The 22372-nt window shown below is 50.0% G+C and overlaps 1 protein-coding gene across 2 annotated transcripts in view; it reads right to left on the bottom strand.

Moving 5' to 3' along the window:
- Window positions 1-22372, bottom strand: part of CHCHD6 (coiled-coil-helix-coiled-coil-helix domain containing 6) — a 249618-nt gene that overhangs the window by 58433 nt on the left and 168813 nt on the right. Inside the window, exon 6 of one of the 2 annotated variants that reach the window (XM_088021562.1) lies at window positions 5658-5804. The exons of the other annotated variant lie outside the window; for it this stretch is intronic. Coding sequence (XP_087877688.1) covers window positions 5658-5804 — 147 coding nt within the window. The remainder of the gene's footprint in view (window positions 1-5657; window positions 5805-22372) is intronic. 2 annotated transcript variants of the gene reach the window in all.

The following is a 22372-nucleotide window of genomic DNA, read 5'->3' as shown; positions in this document are numbered from 1 at the left end:
CACTGAGCTTAATGTCAACAAAAACTCTCAGGTCTTTTCATATATGTTGCTACAAAGTACTTGTGCAATAACTTTTCTGGAGCCAAGGAAAAAAAGCCCAACATTTATTCTGGCCAAATTTCAATGTAAAAATTTAACAAACATTGAATTTAGTGAGATCTTCAGTGACTGATTTATCACTGTGTCAGTCAGGACACTGTTGGTTACAGGTAGTAGAAAATTAGACTCAAAGTGGTCTGGACACTAAGAGGAATTGCTGGCTTATGTAGTCCAGTGGTACTTGAGGTAAGAGTCAAGTGGCTGAACAAGGTCACCAAGAACTTGGTTACTTCCACCTCCCCATTCTGCTTTCTTTAGGTTGGCTTCATCCTAAACCGGGTTCTCCTCATGGCTGCAAGGTGGCTGCCAGCAGCTTCTAGGGGCCCCATGCTTCCTTGTTGACACAGGGCTGGAAAATAGAACAGCTAGTATGTGACAGGAGGGTACTCTCACTAACGGGAAAGGCAAAGGGAAAGGGCAAGAAAAGACACTGTGCTCTCTGAAGCCCACACAATCCTGTGATCTGACTCAACCACGAAGGCCAGGATGATGAGATATGAAGATCAATTTAAGCTAACTAGGGACCACCTTGGACTTGGCACTGCGTTCGCTTCACTCAGAAGCACATGGGCTATATGGACAGGAAAGGGAGGCATCCAAATGGAAATCCAGACCCTGACACCAAAAGGAAGGAAAAGTAGATGTGGGGCAGCCCCAAACAGTACATGGGTTTGACCGTCATTCAACACAGTCACTATCCATCCAAGCTTTGGGTAATTTGCAAATCTGACGAGTAGGCGTTCTAGGTCTTTAAATCACTAATAAAAATGTTGACTGAAGTGAGAATGAGGAGAACTCTCAGGGCTAATGTTGATCTCTTCCTTAGCACCTTTCCAATACGGTAATCTGACCTATAATAAAGCGACCTGATCATCTTAACAGGTAGCCACCTGACCCAAAACAATGTCACCTGCCCTCTCCAAGTGTTGCACAGAAGTACAGTTATAGAAAATCCAAGTCACTTCCAGAATCTCCTATTTCAGATGTCTCTAAAGGAAACCCTGTCAGCCTGAGACCCGCAGAGCACAGCCTGTGTGCTGATGATGCCTGAAGCCCTGTCTGCACACCCAGCTGCCCACTGGACCCAAATACCCCACAGGTCCTCAACACGTACACAACCGATGCGCATTTCCTGTTGTTTTTAAATACTGATTGAGGTGTATTTCACATAACAGAAAATTAATGATTTTCAAGTGAACATTTCAGTGGCATTCAGTATAATCATAACATTGCACAACCATCATTTTTGAACATGCATGTACATGTATTTGTTTGAGTCCCTGTTTTTGGTGCTTTGGGGTATATCCCTAGGAGTAGAGCTAGAGCATATTCTGTGTTTAACTTTTTGAGGAATTGCCAAACTTTTCCACAGTGGCTGAACTGTTTTGCATTCCCACCAACAATGTTTCAATTTCCTCACATCATCACCAACACTTATTATCCTCTTTAAACAAAGAAAATTAGAGCCATCCTAGTGGGTGTGAGGTGGTGTATCATTGTTTTGATTTGCATTTCCCTAATGACTAATGACACTGGACATCTTTTCATGTACCTGGTGGCCATTTGTGTGTTTTCTGTGCCTGTATTTAATTGGGTTGTCTTTCTGTTGCTGAGTTGTAAGAGTTTCCCCAATTCCCTTTTAAACTCCATTATTCCAGTAAGAACTCTCAGAATACCACCTCTTCACTCCCTCATTACCCTGAGGGTCACCAATTTCTGTTGTTCTACCTTAGAAATAGCAGCAAATGTGTCCTTTCCTCTCCGTCCTTCCTCGCATATGCCCTACTTCAGATCCTCTATGTCTCTTCCCACAACAATCATAATAATCTTGTATCTTTTCTCCCCATCTCCAAGTTTCTCCAACCTTCCTTTTAAATTCTATAGCACCAATTTCATCTTGTTACTCCTTTCCTAACAACATTTCTATGCCTTCTGGGACAAAACCTGAGCATTGTGGCATGGTGGCAAAGCCTTCCTTGGCCTCCTTGCCAGTCTCTCAAGTCCATCTGCAGTAACTCTGCTCCATGGAACATCCATGAAGCTGTTTCGCTCCCTCACCTGCATGTTTGGTTATTCCCTGGCCAGTGTGGGTCCCAGCCTGGACAACAGTCCCCTCTGTCCTCTGGAGGTCCCCCTAACCCACCGTATCAGATCTGATTCCAATTTCATTTCCTTGGAGATGACGTCTGGACTCCTCCAGTCCGTGTGAGCTGACCCTCTGTTGGTGGTCCAACAGCATTACTTTTATCACATACTGTAATGCCACGTATGGGCCACACACCCAGACTGCCCTTCCTGGAGACACTGCCCCCTTAAGGAGGCTCTCTCAGGATGGCTGCCAACTAGATTGAGGGTAGGCCTGACCTGAGGGTGGAATGCAGTCTGGAGCACACAGAGAAGGCAGGCTACTTGAGTACACGGGGAGAATGGACGGAATGGAGCAGGAGACAACAGGAAAACACCACTAAAAAGAGCACAAATGGTCACAGGGCCAAACAAGAGGTGGTACATTCCTGGGGAGTACCCAGGAATGTACCACCCAGCTCCAGCACCTTCATGTGTCCAGGCTGTGAGCAGGTTGTCTGAGCAGAGGTTTAGCCTCATGAGCACAGCATCTGACACACATAACCCGCACAGATGCACAATGCTATGAGGGGAACTGTGCCCTCCCAGATTCGTATGTTGAAGTCCTAACCCCTAGAACCTCAGAATATGACCTTATTTGGAAACAGGGCTGTTGCAGATGTGATGAGTTAGGATGAGGTCACACGGGAGCAACAAACAGAACAGGCACAGTCCTGCTCTTGAGGAGCTTATGGGCCAGCATGGAGACAGACAAGAAAACGAAGGAGGTGGCTGTCATGTGCACAAAGGAAATCAAGCAGGGCAGGATGATGGAGAGCCAAGTGGGGGCACATCTCTGCACCTCAGAGGGGCAGGGAGAGTCATCTCTGAGGAGTTAAACTGTACTAGAAACTGCAACGGAGAAAACACAAACAAAAAAAGGTAAGAAGGAAAGAAAAGGAAAAAACAGAAAGAACAAGGGAAAAGGAAAAGGAGAAGAGAAAAAGAAAGAAAGATGTGGGAGACTAGTGTCCTGGGTGGGGAGGACAGCAGGAGGGGTGTGTGGAACAGAGCACACGGGGCTGTGCTTTACTCTCCATGACAGGGATGTCACCTGCGGACTACAATGCTGCTGGGGCTGGAGTTGGGGGGGAACAGGGGGGCAGAACAGCAGCAGGAAGACCAACGGCAAAGGCCACCGCAAAATTCAGGTGAGAGGGATGGTGGTGACTTAGGGGCTACTTGCAGTTTTTTCTTCTCCTCTTAAACTAGGAGCTTCCAGAGAACAAGGATCATGCTCAGAACAGGTAGTCACAAAGTATTTGCTACACAAAAGACATATAACTCTTTAAAAGGAGGTGGTCACAGGAGCCCACACAGCTGTTAGCAAGGTGTGCCAGGAACTATAACTATGTCAATCTAATGAAAAGTTTGCCGGGAGGCCAGCAAGCTTCTGGGACATGTTTTAGAACTTCTTCTTCCCTTAGAAGAATCAAGGTTCAGCTGGCTGTCCTCAGTCTGCAGACACCCCTGCATCCCCCAGCTCCAGACTTCTTTGGAAGCCCATGGTGTTGTACCTGGGCACTCTGCCTCCCCTCCAGGTGGCACAAGCATTGCTTCCCAAGGCTCCCATGTTCCTTCTGCCGCTCTAATCCTTTCTGGCTCAGCACAGTTTCTCTCGTTTCTTCCTCAAATTTCTGAGAGATAAAACTGTCAGCAAGTTGAGTTGGAAGCTCTGCTTTTAGCTGGCAGATGCAGGGCCCATCACAGTTAGGCTCTGCCTGTCTGCATCTCTGTGATCTGTGATGGCATCAGGAGGAGAATCTTATCTTAGGCAAAGTAATTGCATCCACCAGGAATAAGGAGTTTCAGAATCCACCAGGAGAGGAAATACACCGGCCTTGTTTCCGAACATTGGGTGGGATTACAACACAACTGGCTGCTGATTGTTGGTGGTGATCACAACACAATTAACATCCTGGTGGAGGCAGAAAGCCCAAATCCTCAATCAGGTGGTCAGTGGTGCAGCAGACAGCTATCACTCTGCCGCCCAGTATCTACTCACTCTCCCCCTCCGCGTCACTGCCCAGGTTTGGCAGGTGATGCTGCGGGGGACCAAGGCTAAGCCCGGGAGGGTGGGCACCTCACTGGCCACAGGGACGGGTGTGGGGAGGCCCCATGCTCTCACCCCGAGGGCAGCTGGGGTCAAGCACCTCCATCAGGGCACTTCTGTCTCCACTCATGTGAAAGTGACCCACTCCTGTGGGTGTTGTGATGATATGAGCCTGAAGCTGGAAGGGCCATCTGGTGAAACCTGAGAACAGAACGCTCCTGGGGAAGCAGAGCTGACTGGGGTATCTCTCGTGACCAGAGATGAGATGCGTCTAAAGCCAGATTTGTTCCTGAAGTTTTTGGTGGTCTCCCTACCCCTCTCCTCTCTCTTTAAAATTGAGCATTTAGATTGTGTTTTTTTTATCACTTGTAATGTGGAGACCTCACTGATGTCACCTCTTTTTACAAAAGAGACTACACGAGAAGATAAGCCTCCTGCAAAAGAGTGAGCAACCTTGGGAGCCTATGGAGGAACTGTGAAGTGGCCTACTAGTGCCGGGTGATGGAAGGGGCTCTGCCCATGTAGCACGCCACACCAGGTCACGCCAGGGCAAAGGGCCAGACCTGGGTGCACAGGCGTCCTTCCACAGCTGCCGACTGCCTACTGGACACTCACTTCAGGGTGCAGATGGAAACTCCATCAGCCTGAACTGAAGTGCCCAAGGGGCACCACATGAAACACATCAAAGAGAAGCCGGCTGGAAAGCTGAGGCTGATGCAGGCACATCAACTCAAGAGTTTTCTGGAAATGTGGCAATCTTACCAGGAGTAATGCTCTGAGGGGTCAAGACACTATACAAACCTTCACAAAGATGAGGGGATGAGAGGCTACTCCATATTCTAAAGAACAGTCAGTATCACGCTAAGGACCTATCTTGAGTAGCTGGGCCAGTCCTGGTGACCATGGCGGAGAGTGCCTTCCCAGTGAGATGGGTCTCCTCTTCCTTGTGGGGTGGGGGTTCCAGAGCTCTGAAGAGCCGTGGTCAATGCAGCACATGGGGCTGGGGTGTTACCGCTGCACTCCCACACCTCCCCCATGGTCTGCTGTAGGTTCCAAGACTGTCCTTTCCGTTCTTAACTTTGAAGAGGAGCATGAACATGTGTGGGGGCTAAAGCTAATATATGGACACTTTCTGTGCTCATAATTACACAAATACATCAATTGAGAATTGTAATTAAAAAAAAGAAACACATAGTTAAGATCCCACACTCTTCTCAAGCACCTGACACTCCAGCAGGCGAGACATGCTGCATAGGTGAATAACTTCAATGCAGGGTTAAGGACAGAAAGTTCTAGAAGTAGAAGGCAGGCATTGTACAAATGGGGCCAGTGCAAAGGGGTGGGAAGGAAGTAGTGAAAGCAGTACTTGAGTGGTTCCTACCTCACAGTCAAGCAGACTGTGCTCCCCTGGGGTGGAAACCACTGGCTCTGGAATCAGAGGGATCCAGGTTAGTGTCCTCGCCCCACTGCTTGCGGCCTGCACGACCACGTGGGAGTAAGCAACGTCTCTGAGCTGGAGCTTCCTCACCTGCAAGTACAGACAATGATATTGCCGACCCCACAGCGGGGTGTGGCCGTGAGGGTTCTGCCGGGAATGTGTGCCTGGCACGTTGCTAGTGCTCATAAATAAGTAACCATGTCTGTTAACAGGTGACTTCCCAGTTGAGAAGAAAAGGGAATCCCAGAAGGTATCAGCAAGCAGCAAAATCAGACAGATTTGAACATTTTCTTAAATGTCCCTTTTGCTGGGGCAGAACAGGGAGTTCTCCCTTCTGAAGGGCAGTCGAGGGGCATGGGAGCTGGCAGCTGGAAGGACGAGGAGCAGGGGGTGATCTCATGCTGGGCCCTACAGCTCTGACGCTCCTCTCCCATAACTGACAGAAACTGTGGGAAGTCTAGTGAAGGCAGTCACTGTAAAACCAACAAAGCAGAATACTCCAGAGAAAGGCTTTTATAGGGTGCTCTCCAAATACAGGTAATCTTTACTGGAACCCTGTAACTTTCTGTGTTCTCTATGCCACAGACAGAGAGACAGGGTCATGGAAGTCTCACCAACGCCACAATCCTACTTGGTAGAAACACCAGAATTGTCCACTCAGGAAGGCTTCTGTGCTGCAGAGCCTAAGCTGAGCCTGAGACACTGGTGAGCTGGGGGGAAGGGATGGGAGGGACATTTCAGGCAGAGCAAATGGCATGCCAAGGCCCCACAGGGACAGAATGAAAGAAAGAATGGCTAGAGGTTCTCAAAACCAACTGCAAACGATCTCATCAAATTCTATCAGCCAGAGATGTCCGGGAACATCATCTCCTTTTTATAGATGAGAAAACATTCAGAGATGAAGAAAGTGTCCAAGGTCACGGAGCCAGTGAGTAGACGAGGCAAGATATAAACCCAGGTCTGTCTGGCTCTTCAAACCATCAAATGGCTACACTTTCTCCAACAGATAACAGAGAGTAAAAAAATGCCCTGCAGTTAAAAAGCCAGGAAAGAATAAACAGGACCAAATCAGGGGAAAAGGCAAGCTTGCTCTGCTCATGGTGATGACCTAGTTAAAAGAGAAGCACCCCTCTCCAGCACATTAACCCTTAGCAGCACTGCTGTATATACCCAAGAGAAGAGAAGTAGTCCAGAGTTGCTGTCTGCTGAAACCATGACGCTCCTATGCAGGTAGTCTGCTCTGCTCACAGCACTTACAGACACCCGAGGGTTAATGGTTCCTGAAGCAGTGCCAGCTTGTCCTCGCTGAACAGAGACAACAGCCCTGCTAGAAGGATGCGTCAGGTCAGGTCCCAGGTGAGAGTGGGCACCACTCTCTCTCCCGCGTGATGTTCTGTTCCTCTAGCCCTCCTTCAGCTCCTGTCCCCTTCTCCAGCACACAGCCAGGCAGGGGGGCTGATCTGACCACACTTCTGGGGAGATAACCATCTTAGATGGCAGTCCGGGCCACAGCAGTAGGAAGGTACTGTTCAGACCACGAGGGGTGGCTAAATAGGGACATTTTTCCACCTGGGTGGATATGAGGAAAGTGAGCCTGCCCAAGAGTTTCTCACTAGGGGAGAAGTTTCATGTGGGGGAGAGAACCCACCAGGGAAAGATGCCCACCACACTCATCAACTCTCCCTTCTGAAGTCTCCCATTCTCCTCCGTGCCACAAGTGGCTGGACTAGAACCACCACACACTTACTGGTCTGTATTCCCTTCCAGGTTCAATGGGCCCATCCTGCCCCTCCAGAAGTAGAGGCCTCAGGGAACAGGTTTTGTACCCAATGGCCCTGAACTCCTTGCTCTAGCTGATAGGACAAAGGGGCAGCCAATCCTCAGCCTGGCCGGTGGTGATGGCAGTCACACAGGAGGAAGTCATCAGGGTGGGTTGGGGCCAAGGCGAACCAAAGCCTGGGAGAGAAATACTTGAGCTCAGAGCAAACACAGAGCAGAGCTCGTGAGAAGCTGGTCAGGAGGGAGCAAACCCAGTCCAACACAGAGGGAAACAGAGACCCCAGCTGGAGCTGCCTAGGGCCCTGCCAATTTCCTGGTTCTAACGCTTCAACAAAGTCCCAGATAGCAGAGAAGAGAGAACACATGCCCTCCAGGGTCCAGGGGGTAAAGCTGGAAGTTGCCTGAGGCAAGGAAAAATAAAATTACTCTGACATTACCTCTTTTATCTTAAAAGGTAACTTGAATTTTCCATGCTATGCCATAATACCAGTGTTTGCTTTAATATAAAAATGGCATTTCCCCCCCCAAAAAACTTCACATAAAGTTGATATTCCAGGAAGATGTGCCCTTTCTAGTCTGCAGTCCTCTATCCTATCTAGTCTGCAGTCCTGGCAAGGGAGCGGGCACCTCTGGGGGACACACCCACCCTTGGGGTGGGACAAGCCGGCTTCTCAGCTCTCACCTGCACACTGCTAAGCAGAAACCTCGCTAACGTATAAATGCCTGTTCTCATGTCCCTCTGAGGCCGGAGGCCTCACCTTCTGACCTGTCCTAAGTGAGGGTTATTGCATTATTACACACATGCAGCCATGAGTTCCCTCAGAAGGCTCTCACTCGTTCCTCACCTACGTGACAAGGTAGGATGCCAGAGGCCAGAAGCAGCAGTGGCGGGTGGGGTCAGCAAATACAGCAAAGGGACAAGTTTGGTGCCAACACGAGTCATAGCCTCCCACCACTGAGCTCTGCTTCGATGCCTAACAAGACCTACACCAAAGAACACACTGGAGATCTAGGGATTTCTAAGGAAATGCTTGCTCTCCAAATGATGGGTGGTGTCTCCTATTGATCAAGGCAAGGGGCTTATCACTGGAACTTGAACTCCCATTTCTACTGGCCGAGATGACATTTCCACTTAAATATCTTGTGAACTGAACACCAGCATGTGCAGATGGGATGTCATTTCCTCTCCCCCACCAAAAGGCTTTGTCTTCCCGCCCTTCCCCCTGCTGCCAACAGTCCAGAATGATGGATGGAGAGGACGCTGCTGGTAAGATGCAGCCAGCCAGGAGTGATCATGCCTATCTGTCATCCCGATACCCGGCCCCTTGGGAAGCTCTTCCCTCCAAACAGGAATCTTTCCCTTTCACTGACTCCCTGTGCCCTCCGACAAGTCACCTCACCTCTCCAGGTTGTAGCAAAATGAGGCAATTAGATCACATTGATTTGAAGGTTCTTTCCAGCTTAAAGAATCTATGATTGTAGCTATGCAATCATTAACAAGAATGAGAAAGGTTTATAGAAGCCGACAGAGAAAGAACTCTGAGACATATTATTAAAGTGAAAAAAAGCAAGCTGCAGAACAATATAGTATGATTCCATTTGGGTAAAATATATGCTTGAATATGCATTAAAATGGGTTTAAAGGCTACACAAGAAGGTGTTAACGGTGCTGCTCTCTGACAAGCGGGATGAGGGGCTGGAAGAAAAGAGGCACTCAGTTTTACATGGTCTTGCATGTCTCCTCACGTGTGCACATGACTTTTAAATTAAATAAGTAAACGAGTGGAAAGCACCTACTGTTTCCCACATCTCTGCAGTGCCTCCGGGTCTGGGCTCACGTTGGAATGACAGCCCCGATGTCTCTCCTGCCTGGCTGCGCGGCACTGCCACATACATCTTGTAGAACAACAAACAAAAGCCCTTAGCTGGACACGAGTCTTATCAAGACCCTTCCAGGCTTAGCCTCCCAAAAACCCATTAGCTCTTTCTGGGCAGCACCCTGGGCAGTACATTCACCACTCCCTTGGTGGTGGTGGTGGCGAGCCCAGGGCAGGACCATCACAGGGTAGGGCCTCCTCCTGTGACGGTCACCGTCTCCTGTCCACTCACTGGTACCTGGACATCCAGGGTATGTCTCCTCCCAATCCCCCACCAGGAGTAGGTCACTTCTCCCACAGCTTTAAGGCACCTATTCGGGGGTAGCCTCTTTCCCTGACCTAGGAGCAAGGCTGCACAGGAAGCTAGAAGAGGCACTACATCTTCCCTCTGCTGAAGGGGAGTCTGATGGGCTCCCCAGTACCCCAAAAGCTGTGCCTTAAACCACTTCCCCTTAGGGGAGCTCAGTGTCTGTCCCCAGGCAGACCTCCCCTGCTGGCTCTCGAGGGACCTTCCTTGGGAGGCTCCCCACAGACTCCACCCCTCCCAGTTTGGAGCCCTGCTATCACAACACTGGAATTGTCTTAGTTTGGGGAATAACAAAGAACCTGGGCTCATTGGATCAATGGCCATGATAGCAAGAAATGGGAACTACTAGGCACGCTCGATGTCTGCCTTGCCCTCATCCCAGGTAGGCCTGAGCAGCACCACCAGTCCCCATGGGCTAGACGAGTTGGAGAATATGAATGAGCAACTCAGGGTGATGAGATACCTCAATGTTGGAGCACAGAGGGAAGAAACCTCCTTTACCCAGGGATCCAAATGATTACACACTGCTCTATTCAAGGCTTAGAGATCACTCAGTTACGCACAAATCAGCTGAAGAGACTTGCAGGCAATAAGCTGTCTGAGAGAAAAGATCTCCCCCATCAGCAGCACTCTCCCCCAAGACAGGCAACACAGAAGTTGGAAATATCAGGAGCGAGGAAGGGGCGCTCTGTATGACATGGCAGAAACTGAATTCATGTGTGAGTCTCGAATCTAAGAGGACCAAACTATGATGGTTCCTAAGGAGGGTGAGGACCAGGATCACAAAGGTTTCTAGAACCCATGTCTCCTATAAAAATGAGAATGAGGGGCTGGGGTCTAGAGAAAGTTGATTACGCAGAGAAGGCAAGGGGTCTGAATGTCATCTCCATCATCTCAAAGGCTGGATTTGGATAGGGACAGACCTGTACCTCTAGAGGGCAGAACCATTCCGGGAATTTCCATGGATGCCCAACATAGAGAAAGCTCTAATTATCAGAGCTCTCAAGCAAAGAAAAAAACTACGTTCTGAAGTTGTGAGCACCTTATGGTGGGAATGATCATTGGCATGCTGGGGATGCTACCGAAGAATGTTCTGGACAGAGATGGGGCTGAATGACAGCTATGGGTCAGAATCCCAGCCTGGCTATGAAGATTTTATGGCTTTTGTACTGGGTTTTGTAGTCTCTTTGGGATATCGCAGTTCAACTGAAGAATGGCCCTGACAGACTTGCAGGAGTGTGCAAAAACAGGGCCCCGGAGTGGAGCTTGTCCAGACTGGCTCCGAGAAGGTTGTGATGGCAGTCCTCCAGAGAAGGGGTGAGCTGGGACAGGGCAGAGGGCGCCCCCTCAAGTCTGGCTCAGAGCAGGGGCAGCCCAGACCCAGGTCTCCCTGCTGTGTCCAAGCCCCAGGCACCACAGGATGTCTCTCAAGGGCTCTCTAGCACAGCAACAAGCACACAGGCTTCCCAAATGCCCTAAGGCTTAGATTTCATGGCCCCAAAATACGGGGCCATCCAGGGACTTCTGAATGCTTGGGCGCTAGGGCAGCACTGTCACTTCCACACCCTCGCCCCCAAGTGTCCCTTCCTTTCCTGTGTACACAGCAGTTCAGGACAAGAGCTGAAAGCCTTCCTTGATCCTGCCCCTCTCTCTAATTCAGCTCTTCAAACCCACCGGTAAATCTGGTCATGCTAACCTCAAACACATTTCACATCCAGCCACCTCTCACTGTCCTCTCCTGGAAGCCAGCCAGCCACTGCTCATGCACCTGAACTAAACAAGGGCCAACTACTCTGTCCTCCTGTTGCCAGACTTGCCCTACTGGTTGTACCTCCTCACAGCAACCACCTCCATTGTCCCACTCCTTCAGAGCAACAGCCCAGCTGCCTCCCATCAGCCACCGAGGCCTGCTCACCTGGCTTCTCCTCTGGCTGGCCTCGCCCTGGCGCCCCTCCCGCTGGGCTCTGGCCACACTGGCCTCTCTCTGCCCTGTGCACATGCAAGTTCATTTCTACCCCAGGGCCTTTTCAGTTAGCTCACCCTTCTGCTGGAAGACCTTTCCAGAGTTCTGGCCCAGGTCAGCTCCCCCAGACCTTTCCATGAGTGCCACCTTCCCATTCAATTCTCAGCTCAAAGGCCCCTTTCTTTCTTTCTTTCTTTCTTTTTTATTATTATGTTCAGTTAGCCACTGTACATCGTTAGTTTTTGATATAGTGTTCAATGATTCATTAGTTGCGTATAACACCCAGTGCTCATCCCAACACGTGCCCTCCTTAATACCCATCACCCTGTTACTCCATCCCCCCACCCCCTCCCCTCTGAAACCCCCAGTTTGTTTCCCAGGGTCCATAGTCCCTCATGGTTCATCTCCCTCTCTGATTTCTCCCCCTTCAGTTTTCCCTCCCTTCCCCTATGGTCCTCCATGTAAGAAAGGTCCCTTTCTAGCCTGCGCAGACCCAGCTGATTCGACACTCCCCAGCTCCTCCTGACACACACCTCTTACTGTCCTCAACTTACCAGCACCTGACATTGTGTCTCCTGGAGAGTAGGACACTGTCTTGTTTATGGCTAACTCCCCAGCACCCAGAACAGTGCCTAGTACATAGCAGCTGCTAAATAAATTAACCCCATCCCATTTCCCCCAACCCCCCACACCCCCTACCCCAGCCAAACTGCAATCCCATTTGATACTTCCTAAAAAGCTCCTCACCTCCATCTACACTAAGCTCTTTCCCATCTCCATAGCCCCTCCCAGCTCCCGGGCAACCCCATCCAGAGTGAGACACTGCTCCTTATGGAGACGGGTCATGAGGTGAGTTAGGGATAGAAAAAAGACTGGCTAAAAACCACTGCTCAGAAGTACATCTGAAAAAAAATCAAAGCACCAAAAGAGATATAAGTTATTAAGTTATACAACGCATCATAACATCTTATAATGTGGAGTTAGAAGGGTTCTCAGAGAACGTCTAACCCAGTGGCTTTCAAACTTGGACTAAGGAGCTGTTGTCCAATGGACTTTTACTTAGAAGCCTGACACATTACAGAAGTGCAGGGGCACTGCTTTGTATGCGGCAGAGGGGCCAGGGCCTCTTCCACCTCCTCCCCCCATTCTGCCACTGCTAGGGGGCCTCAAGGAGCCAGGGCCCCCATGTTGTAGGTCCTGTAGGTAGGCCCACAGCAGTCAACGAGGGAAGCCAGAGCTGCCCCTGAGCGCTGCTGATTGTGAGGGGTGAGCGCATGCCTGGGATGCTGTCCAACCTTCAGCCCTTGCTCAGCTATTAATATCTCTCCAAACTGCCGACAACTCCCAGCTCCCCCGCTGGCAGCAGGGCTTATCCCAGTCACACAGAAAAATCCACCCATTTCCCAAGCAGCTGGCACATGATTTAGGGAAGCCCCAGCAACGAGCCAAGCATCTCTGGGGTCACTGCAAAGTCCGGCCGACGGGCCCTGGCCACATGGGCTATGCAGGATACAGGAGAAACAGCAGCTGTGATGAGCCTGTGGCCTCGACCCAGAGCCTGCCCACACTGTCTGCTTGCCTGGTGCACTGGCAACCCAGGGCCGGCTGCTCTAGCCACTTTGCTGGTCCCTCCTCCTGCATTACCAGCAAACCCGCCAACATGAGCGGGGGCCAACCAGCCGCTCTCGCTGCAGTGCCTTCTGTGGACCCAGTTGGAGACTGCAGGCCAGACACCGGCCGTTGGCTGGGGTTGCTGCGGCGACAGGCTCCTTCCTATAAATGATGACCCTAACACTCATGGAGGCAGTCCCTCGGCTCTGGAGAGGTTGCAGGAGGGAGGTGTAGAAAGGCAGAGGGAAAGAATACAGAGGTGGTGTGTGGGACGTCCTGCTGCAAGGGTCCCAGCCGGGCATAGATGGGAACATAGGGTCCCCAGGTGGTTCACCAGTGCAGCAGCCACGTGTGTCCGCCACGTGCAGAGACAGATGTGACAGACACGGCCCGCTCAGGCAGACCGGGAGCCGAGGAGCAAAGAGTTCCTGACACGCCAAGGCCCAGAGCAGGTCACCTCTTTCAGGCTGGAATACAGCCGTGGCAGTGACTGGTGTCTGGGCCCTGCCAAACCTCGTCCTCTAAGGAGATGGAGGCAGAGCCTACTGACCAGCAGTTTCTAGCCCGGCCCCCCGACAACTGGCACAGTGACCTTTCAGACACCCTGACCCTACCTCCACAATCACCTCCAGGATGAAGCCTGTACCCCTTAGTGCCCTCGCAGCCTTGCTCTGGGCCCCTCGCACCCCACATCACACCTTCTGCCCTGCAGAGCTGCTTCATGCCGCTATGCCTGGACAGGGCTAATTCCTAGACTTTCTTTACAGTTAATTGTGACACGACCTCTTTCAAGCAGCCTTCACTGGCCTGCAGAGCCCATCAGTCACTCCGGGCTTTTATTTCCTCCACCATGGTGTGTGCCTCTCTGTGCTAGAATGTGCTGGTTACCTTGCTTCTACAGGGCAGCCAGCCCCCTGCAAGCTATGCAGCCTGTTTCCCTTGTCTCCACATCAGGGTAGAGTAGACCCAGAGCGCTGCCACATTGCTGAGCTACTATGCCTCCCCATGAGCAACATGCTTTGATCTCCCCAAGGCTGGGCACCGCACAGTGACAAGGGGCTGACGTGTCCACTTCCTTCCTGGAGCGGAGTCCCAGCTGATCCATGAGGTTACTTCCAGGCATGCAGGACCAACTCCAGCTCAGGCCCTGTGCAAAGGCATCTCCACAGGGAAAGAACACAGCCCTGCCCTGAGTTGGGCAGAGTAGGCACAACTCCTGGGATGCACATAGAAAGCATACTTACTTTTGTCTCCATCATCCTGCTAAGTTTATCTGGGAGACAAGGGTTGTCTCCTATCCCCAGATAAAAACTTGGGTGGCCACATGACTTTCCTACTCACTTTTATCACACTCTTTGTCCTGGGTAGCTGAAATGTCCAACCCCCTACAGTCTTCCCCAGGGTTCTTCTACTTCCCCCCAGCCCTGCCTAGCAGTCCTGACCCCCTTAAATGGGAGTTCACAAAAGGAGCAGAAGCCAAAGGCAACTGAGCACTGGGGCTCTGAGACCACTGACGTTTGCAGGTGTATCAATGCCCTGCCAGTGTTGGCGAGGTCTCCTGGCACTGCCCGGAGGGGAGGGCTGTATCTCCTCCTTAGTCCCTAGGAACCCAGAGGTACCCTGCCTCTCTCTGCTGGGCTCTGCCCCCTCCACATGCCCTGTGGCCTCTAGGAGGTCCTACAGCACGTGAGACACACAGCTCCTAAGAAGCCTGCATGCAGCAGGGTAGGGCATGCCGGGGAAATGTCTCTGATTAATTTCAGCAATATTAATTGGAACGCAGCCATTGGCACAGTACCTGGTACAGAAGAGTAACTCAATATCTGCTGAATGAGGAATGGTTAAATGGATAAATACAATTAGGTGCAATAGAAGGGGAATTCTTAATTATGCCTTAGCTGTGATGTTAGATAACAGAATGTTTCCAGGGGTTCTTTATCAGATAGGATTAGATTTAGCTACAGATAACAGAACGCCTACAGTAACAGTGGCTCAAACCACATGGAAGTCCTTTTCTCTCTTACAGAGGAAGCCAGATGCAGGCAGTCCCAACGGTGCTAACGACCCTACAGTGCGCAGGGGCTCAGGCTCCCTCTACCTTTCTGCTCTAGCATCCTGTGTGGTCTCTGGTATTACTTGAGAGAAGGGTGCTGGGGCTCTACCATATCCATCCTCCAGCTGGCCAGAGAGAGGCAAGAAGGGAGGACTCCAGCTGAGGGGAGCCCTCTCTGTGGCCCCCCACATCCCATACTCATAAGCGCTGGGCTAGAATGAGGTCATGGGGCCACCCTCCGCTGCAGAGAGGCTAAGAAGTGGATGTTAGCAGGAGTCTCTACCACCCCAAATAAAACTGGAGTTCTAACATCAGACATCAGAATGGATCCTGAGCTGGCAACTAGCGGTTCCTGACCAGGCTCACACTTGGTCATTCTTAGTCAGGCCGTGCTTCTGTGCTTGTGATTTTTATTCAGCTCCAAAGCTGCCGCAGCTGGGTGGGCACCGTGAACTGCATGGCTGCCTGCCCAGGCATCTCTAGCTCAGTGAATGGTCCAAAGTGGCCCACTGCACAGGGTTTCCAGGATGCCCCTGGCACACTAGTACCCCGTGGACATCACTAATGTTTTGGTCAGTCTGGAGTCCTTGGAAATCCACTGGGACTGAATGGTCAAGAGTTACAAGGCCTGGTTTCAGGACTCAGTTCAGCCCAGGGCAACCCAGTGAATTTTTCTGGGAGCCATTCTCTTGGGCCTTCACACAGGGAGAGCAGTAGTGAGCTAGAGCCCCTTGTATAGGAGCCAACTTGGATCTTCTTGAACTCCTAACCGACACCGGGACATCACCAGAACATCCACAGTGATTGGTACAAACAGTGGCGCTCAACTCAAGAAGGCAAGCAAGCAACCCCTGAGTGAAAGAAAAGATAGCAGTGACAGTAGTGATAGTGCTGGCAGTTACACTTATTAGGCACTCATCCTGGGCTGGGTTGTTAATCCTTAGGACGGTGCTGTAAGGTAGGAATCGTTCCTTAACAGCCCTATTCTATAGCGTGAAAAAAAGATGACACTCACAAGAGTAAATCGCTTGCCTGAGGTTACACGGTCACTGAGAGGGATTGCCTGGCTGTCATTCTAAAGCATCTAGACTGCTGCATCTGGCTGATTCTCAGGTGGATGGTTTCCCCTTTTCCCGTGCTGATCCACACACAGCATGATGACCAGGAGTGGGTATAAAGCTCACACCCACAGCAGATAACAAATTTGAGACTCGGGACAGAGGGTTTTCATCAAACTTTATGGAGGATAAATAGTCCTCATTCTACAGAAACAAGAACAATTCTCTGACAAGTTCTAGCTCATAGCCTATTAAGCCAAAGAGCAACCAAGGAAAGCAAAAAGGAAACTGCAGGGCTGATGAGGGGAGGGGCAGAGGCAGGGCTGGGAGAAGGTCCGTGGTGCCCACTGAATGAGGCTGAATCCTGTGACAGGGGTGCTGTCCTGTCCTGGGAAGAAGGGGATGTGAGAGGTTCCTGAGGCCCCTGCCAGCACCTAGATTCTAAGTGGCAGCTCAGGAAGGGTTCCAAGGGTACATGAGGCTGGCACCCAAATGGTACAATGGCTCATCCTTGGGTCCTGACTGCCTTTGCCATCCAAAGCCGTGGGCTCCCTATACAGGTGCCAGGAGAAGGTGTGCTAGGCAGCAGTGAGCAGGCAGGTAACGGAGCTCAGAGCAGAAGACAGGAGAAATGGAGTCAAAAGGAGAATGAGTCTAGGGTGGCAAAGGACAGGTAAAAGGGGATCTTGCACACCACCAAGCTGCCCAAAGGGAAACACAAAGAGTGGACCATGGTCCCAAAATAGCCCGGGCCCTCGGGGCAGGGGGGCGGGGGGAAGGGGCAGTTAGGAAAGGATGGAGCTCAGTAATTGGAGAGGGTGCCCATCTGGGGAACAACCAGCACCCCACAGTCTAAACGGGCTTTCCCACCCTATCTACAAGTAGAGGTCTCAAAGTGTGGGCTGAGGACTCCTGGGGGGTCCCCTGAGACCCTCTGGGGGATCCACGAAATCTTCCTGTGTGCAGCCAGATCATCATCATATGCTTCAACTAAACAATAGATCACAACAGACTGAAATGCAGAAGCAGACACGAGAATTTAGCTGTCTTTCCATTAAACCAGATATTGTGAATGGCAAAATTTTAAACCATGCTACTTCCCTCACTAAATTTTTTTTATTTAAAAAAGTTATTTTTTTCATTAAAAATGTTAATGTATATTAACATGTAATAGGCTTATGACAATTATTTTAAAATGCACAATAAACTATTTTAAAATGTGCTGTTTCACTTTTTATTATGGTTGACATTGATAGTTATGGCCCATATAAACAAAAGCTCTTTGGCGTTCTCAATTTTAATGAGTATAAAGAGGTCCCAAACCAAACAGCTTGAGAACTACTGTCCTTCATATTCTTGGACCCATCCTTTGAGGCACCTGGGCTGGTTCTCTATTGCCAGCCCCCCAAGAAATGTGGGTCCTGGAGACATTCAGGGCAGCAGGTAAAATGAGAAAGATAAAGATGATGGGGGGTAGGCCCTTTACATGGATTCTGTTCATTCTTACTAGGGGACAGGCTGGGGCTCTGACTGCCCAGCATTCATTTCCCTGTCTCGACTCCAGCTTCAACTCTGTACTAGAAACACCTATAGCGCTTTGGATGTGGTCTGGGGGCATTTCAATCAGGGGCCTGTGTGACCAGGGCAAGGCCACTGACACCCCTGCCAGACTCAGACCCCTGAGCAAGGGGCACGCCGTTGGAGAGCAGCTAACATCACCTTCTCTGCCAGCGCTCCCCTCTCCATGGCGACTTCCTACCTTGGGGCTGCCCTGGTCCTATAACGTGCCCAAGCCTGACACCCATCTTCCTGCCCATTCTGGGAGGCCAGGTGGTCTTTCAGCAAACTCCTTCTTGCGTGTGTCAGCCAGTCTGCCTCAGCTGCCCACAACCGCCACCCTGCTGGCTCCCCCCCACATCCTGTGCCCAACCCCCACATTCACCATCTCGAACCATCCAACCTGCCACGCTGCCTCATGCCTCCATGCTTCAGCATCCTCTGGGCCTGACATGCAGACTCCTCTGCCTGAGCCTCCCCTCAAGACAGCGCCGACACATGCCTCCAGATTAGGCCCTAGTGCCACGCCTCCACCTCACCTCACGTTACCTGCAAGACTTAGTGCCCCTGGCAGGAGCCCTGCTGGAGTCTTCTCGATAGCCCTCAGTATAGCATGAGTGTCCAATAAACATCCCCTTCTAAATGGCTACACTCCCAAAGCACTGAATCTTCCAGACAAATGAGCTCAGATGCTGCCTCTTTCAGGAAGGGCTCTGGACATGGCCTCCTTTGGGCTACCTTGTGACCTCCTACTGACCATGGCTGCCCTCATCACATGCTGTTGTGAGCATCTGTTCGTCTCTCCCCACAGGCGGTGAACCAGAGGGCAGTGCTCAGGGCTGACTGATGGCTGCCTGCCCCTATCCCAGCACCTGGCCCTGCGCCTGGCAGCACAAAGGCTGCTGAGCTCAGGTGGTCTGCAGAATCATCCTGTCCCCTCCAGCCAGGGGCTGGGGTGTGGGGATGCTGCAGCTTCTGTACCTTGTGCCAAGGGGGTATAACAGAGCTCCACCACCTGCTTGAAAGTCGGTAGGTGTGTACGGAGGCAAACAGGACCACACACACCTTTCCTGAGCCCCCAAGGGACCAAGTTGCACGGGAGCAAGTTGCTAAGCCCAGGATTACCCAGCTCTCCCTCCCAGCCCCATCCGGTCTGCCCGGGTCTGATCATTTGCAGACTGACCAACCAGTGGTGCTCCATACAAGGATGAGCTGAGACTGCTCACTTCACTTCCAAAAGAAACTACTAGAGTATGGTTAAAGGCTCTAGAAGAGGCAAGATATCTCAGTAGTCCCAAAGCATAATACGATACGTCTACCAAACTGCATGGGGCAAGAGGCATGCTGCCTGATTTTGAACAAGAGCACAGAACCTAACAGACTTCTGCAAAAGACCACCCAGAAGTCCACTTGTTTAAGTCCAACGTGACGGTGTGAGCAACCTTTTATAACAGAGGCAGGGATGATATGTTTCTCCTCAGGCATATAGTTTTGTGTATTTCTAGAAAAGTCTCTCAGTAAAGGAACTTCAATTTTCAAAACAGAATGGACACTGGTGATGGTGTTTAAATTCAGGTGTTCTAATACATACATTTAAAAGGTACTCCTAGAGCAAGCTTTTTAAAGAAATCAATACAATGGGCAGCTTTCCCACCCCTGACTCTGGTCGCTTGCCTCTGAGCCCTTGCCTGATTGCTAGCATCGCTGAGTGCTTCTCCCACTCACCCTTGGTTTTGCTTAGAATTCAATCCCTCCCGGGGTTTCCGTCCAGGACTTCATGTCCAGAAAGCATGGCCTATGACTTCTTCCTCATATTTCTCTCCTTCCCTGTCTCCTGCTGACATCAGCCCTCCTAGGTTCTGACCCCCATCCGGGGCCCCTTCTCCCCTTTGGGAAGCCAGAGCAAACAACAGTGGCAAGGCAACAGAGGACAATCCCCACCCATTTGGTGTGTGTCGTGAGATGGCACCTTTCCCTGCCACCCAAGGAGAAAATCTCTTTCTCTTTAGAGGCTACTGACAATGGATGAGGTGCTGCTGTGGTTTAAATCTTTAGATATGTACCACCTTCCTATCTTTATTATCTTCATCATCTTTACGTTACTCTCCACAATAGTTCATATTCTTTACTGCAAACAATTAAATTCTGAACAACAATTTTTACATAAAATATTTTTCAAACTGTGGCTCCACTGATTGTGCAACAGAGGTTTTAAAATTAATTTCCACGGAGGTGCTGGAATCTTCAAAGGAGTCTAGACCAATATGTAGATCCCAGGGATCTTAGCAAAATGGGGCTCTCAGTTCTCTCTGCCAAGAAGTGGAGGCAGCTATAGAATTGGGGGGGGGGTTGGCCTGGGCTGGGGTTCAAAGGAAGGAGAAGGAAATCTCAGTGCTCCCAGTACCCAGAGGTCACAGCTCTGATCAAAGAACAGTTTCTCAAAGGAGCTGGTGGGTTTGCTATGCTGCCATATGCAACAAGGTGTTCAAACTCACTGCACAATGAACCTGTGTTGGCTAAGATTATCAGGACTCCTGGTTGTCTAACCTGGAGGCTCCTCTTTCCACCAGGAGAGTGATCCTGGGGTTGGGGGCATGGAGCTGGGCCTGGGAATGTGCCCAGTGTCAGCTGTCCCATACTTGCCCTACAACAGCAGACCCTCTCATGGCCTCAGTCAGCAGGTGCTCACCAAGCAACTCGTCTAGCGCACAAATCAAAGGAGGAAATGGGAAAGACAGATGCACGGGCTCCCCTGGGGAACCTCCACAGGGGGCAGACGGGCAGCACTGTGGCCAGACTCGTGCTCCCCAAAGAACACTGACTTCTGAATAATCTGACTTTTCTATTCAAAATCTGGACTATAGTGGGCCACAGAAATGTGGTGCTTTGTGTTAAGTTTCCTAGCTGCTTGATATTTTGTGGTTTGAGACTTTCTGTAAAAAGAAAATCAAAAGAGGAAAAGAGTTGAAAAAAAGGTAAAAGCAGCTCAACCGCACTTTCTAATCATCCATTCCTGCACCCACCTCTTTCATGGACCCTCTGCTACCCAAAATAATCTGAAACGAATCCAATTCCTATTGTCAATTCTCAGTAAGAACCTATTGAGAGGCTGAGCCTACTTTAGTTTCTCCTTTCCTTCACACAGATGAATTTTCTTCATGGTTTGTCAACTCCTATGGATGCCAATTTCTAATTTTAGAACAGTTTCCAAATGTTGGTGGATAGCTATATTGGGGATAATATAGCTCAATGTATATATGTATAAATTATTACCTATCTTAAAAATGATTCCTTCCTTTATGGCAAAAATTACTAATTGACTCAATTCAATATTAAGTACATAAAAGGTTCTTGCTAAGTGTTCACTAAAGGTTGTAAAAGACTCTCCAGGAAAGGATTTCATTTTTGCAGGATGCTACCTCATCTACAGGAGAGGGAATCCACTTGCCATGAGCACCTGCCATATGCCAGGCCCATAGCGCTTTTGCATAGCTCATGCCTTTCGCAGACAAAGAACCCGAGGCTTGCAGCTGGAAAGTGAGCAAGCTAGGACTCAAATCCAGGGGTGTCTCACCCAGGGTGTGTGCTCTTCTCCGCCAAAGCATTTCTTAAAAAACTTGATACAAAGACAAGTAACAGATTCAAATAAGTGTTTTGCTCCTTTTAAAAAAGCAATGCCCAGATGAGCTAAGACATGAACTCTACGGGAAGAGAAGAGAAAATAAATCTGTAACCTATCAAAGTATATTTGCTCTCCAAGCTGTGCAAATGCAAACAGGAAATGTCACAAGTACTGAAGAAATCTACACAGGTTTAAGCATAAGCCTAATGTTTGGGGGCTTCAAAAAGGTATTTCTTAAAAGGTTCTATTTTCATATCCACAAATACAGCCTGACATATGTAGAGACAGCTAATGAGCACTATCGCATAAATAAAACAGGCCTGGAGTCAGAAAACTACAGCCTGCGGGTCATGCTGGGCTGGGTGACATTCTGTAATGTGGAAGAAGGACGGTGGGTGACGGCCACAGTCAGCACACTGGTCTGAAAGGTTCTGAGAGTGACTTAGATTAAAAAAAAAAAAAAAAGATAAAAAAACAATAAATTTTAAAAGGTTGCCTGTCCCCATGAGCAGCACACCCTGATGCAGCACACAGCAATGGCCTTCAGGGAGGCAGGGAGCCTTCTGCAGCAGTAGGAATGCCCCTAATGACAGTAGCCAGTATGATCAGATCTGGTCCCGGCTCTTCCAGAACTCCTGGGCATGTGATGTTGCCTCAGAAAGGTTCAAGTTGCTCTTGTATAAAATGGAGGTAACATTACTTCCTTATAGGTTGTTGTGAAGACAAAAGACCACTTTTTAAAAATTATTTATTTATTTGAGAGAGAGAGCACATGTGTGTGCAAGCGGGAGGAGGGGCACAGGGAGAGGGAGAAGGAATAAATCCCAAGCA

This window comes from Eumetopias jubatus, unplaced genomic scaffold (assembly GCF_037043125.1).
Source record: "Eumetopias jubatus isolate StellerSeaLion01/CBP00866 unplaced genomic scaffold, mEumJub1_p1.0 scaffold_1, whole genome shotgun sequence".
NCBI lineage: Eukaryota > Metazoa > Chordata > Mammalia > Carnivora > Otariidae > Eumetopias > Eumetopias jubatus.
This window is presented reverse-complemented; position numbering and strand designations above follow the sequence as displayed.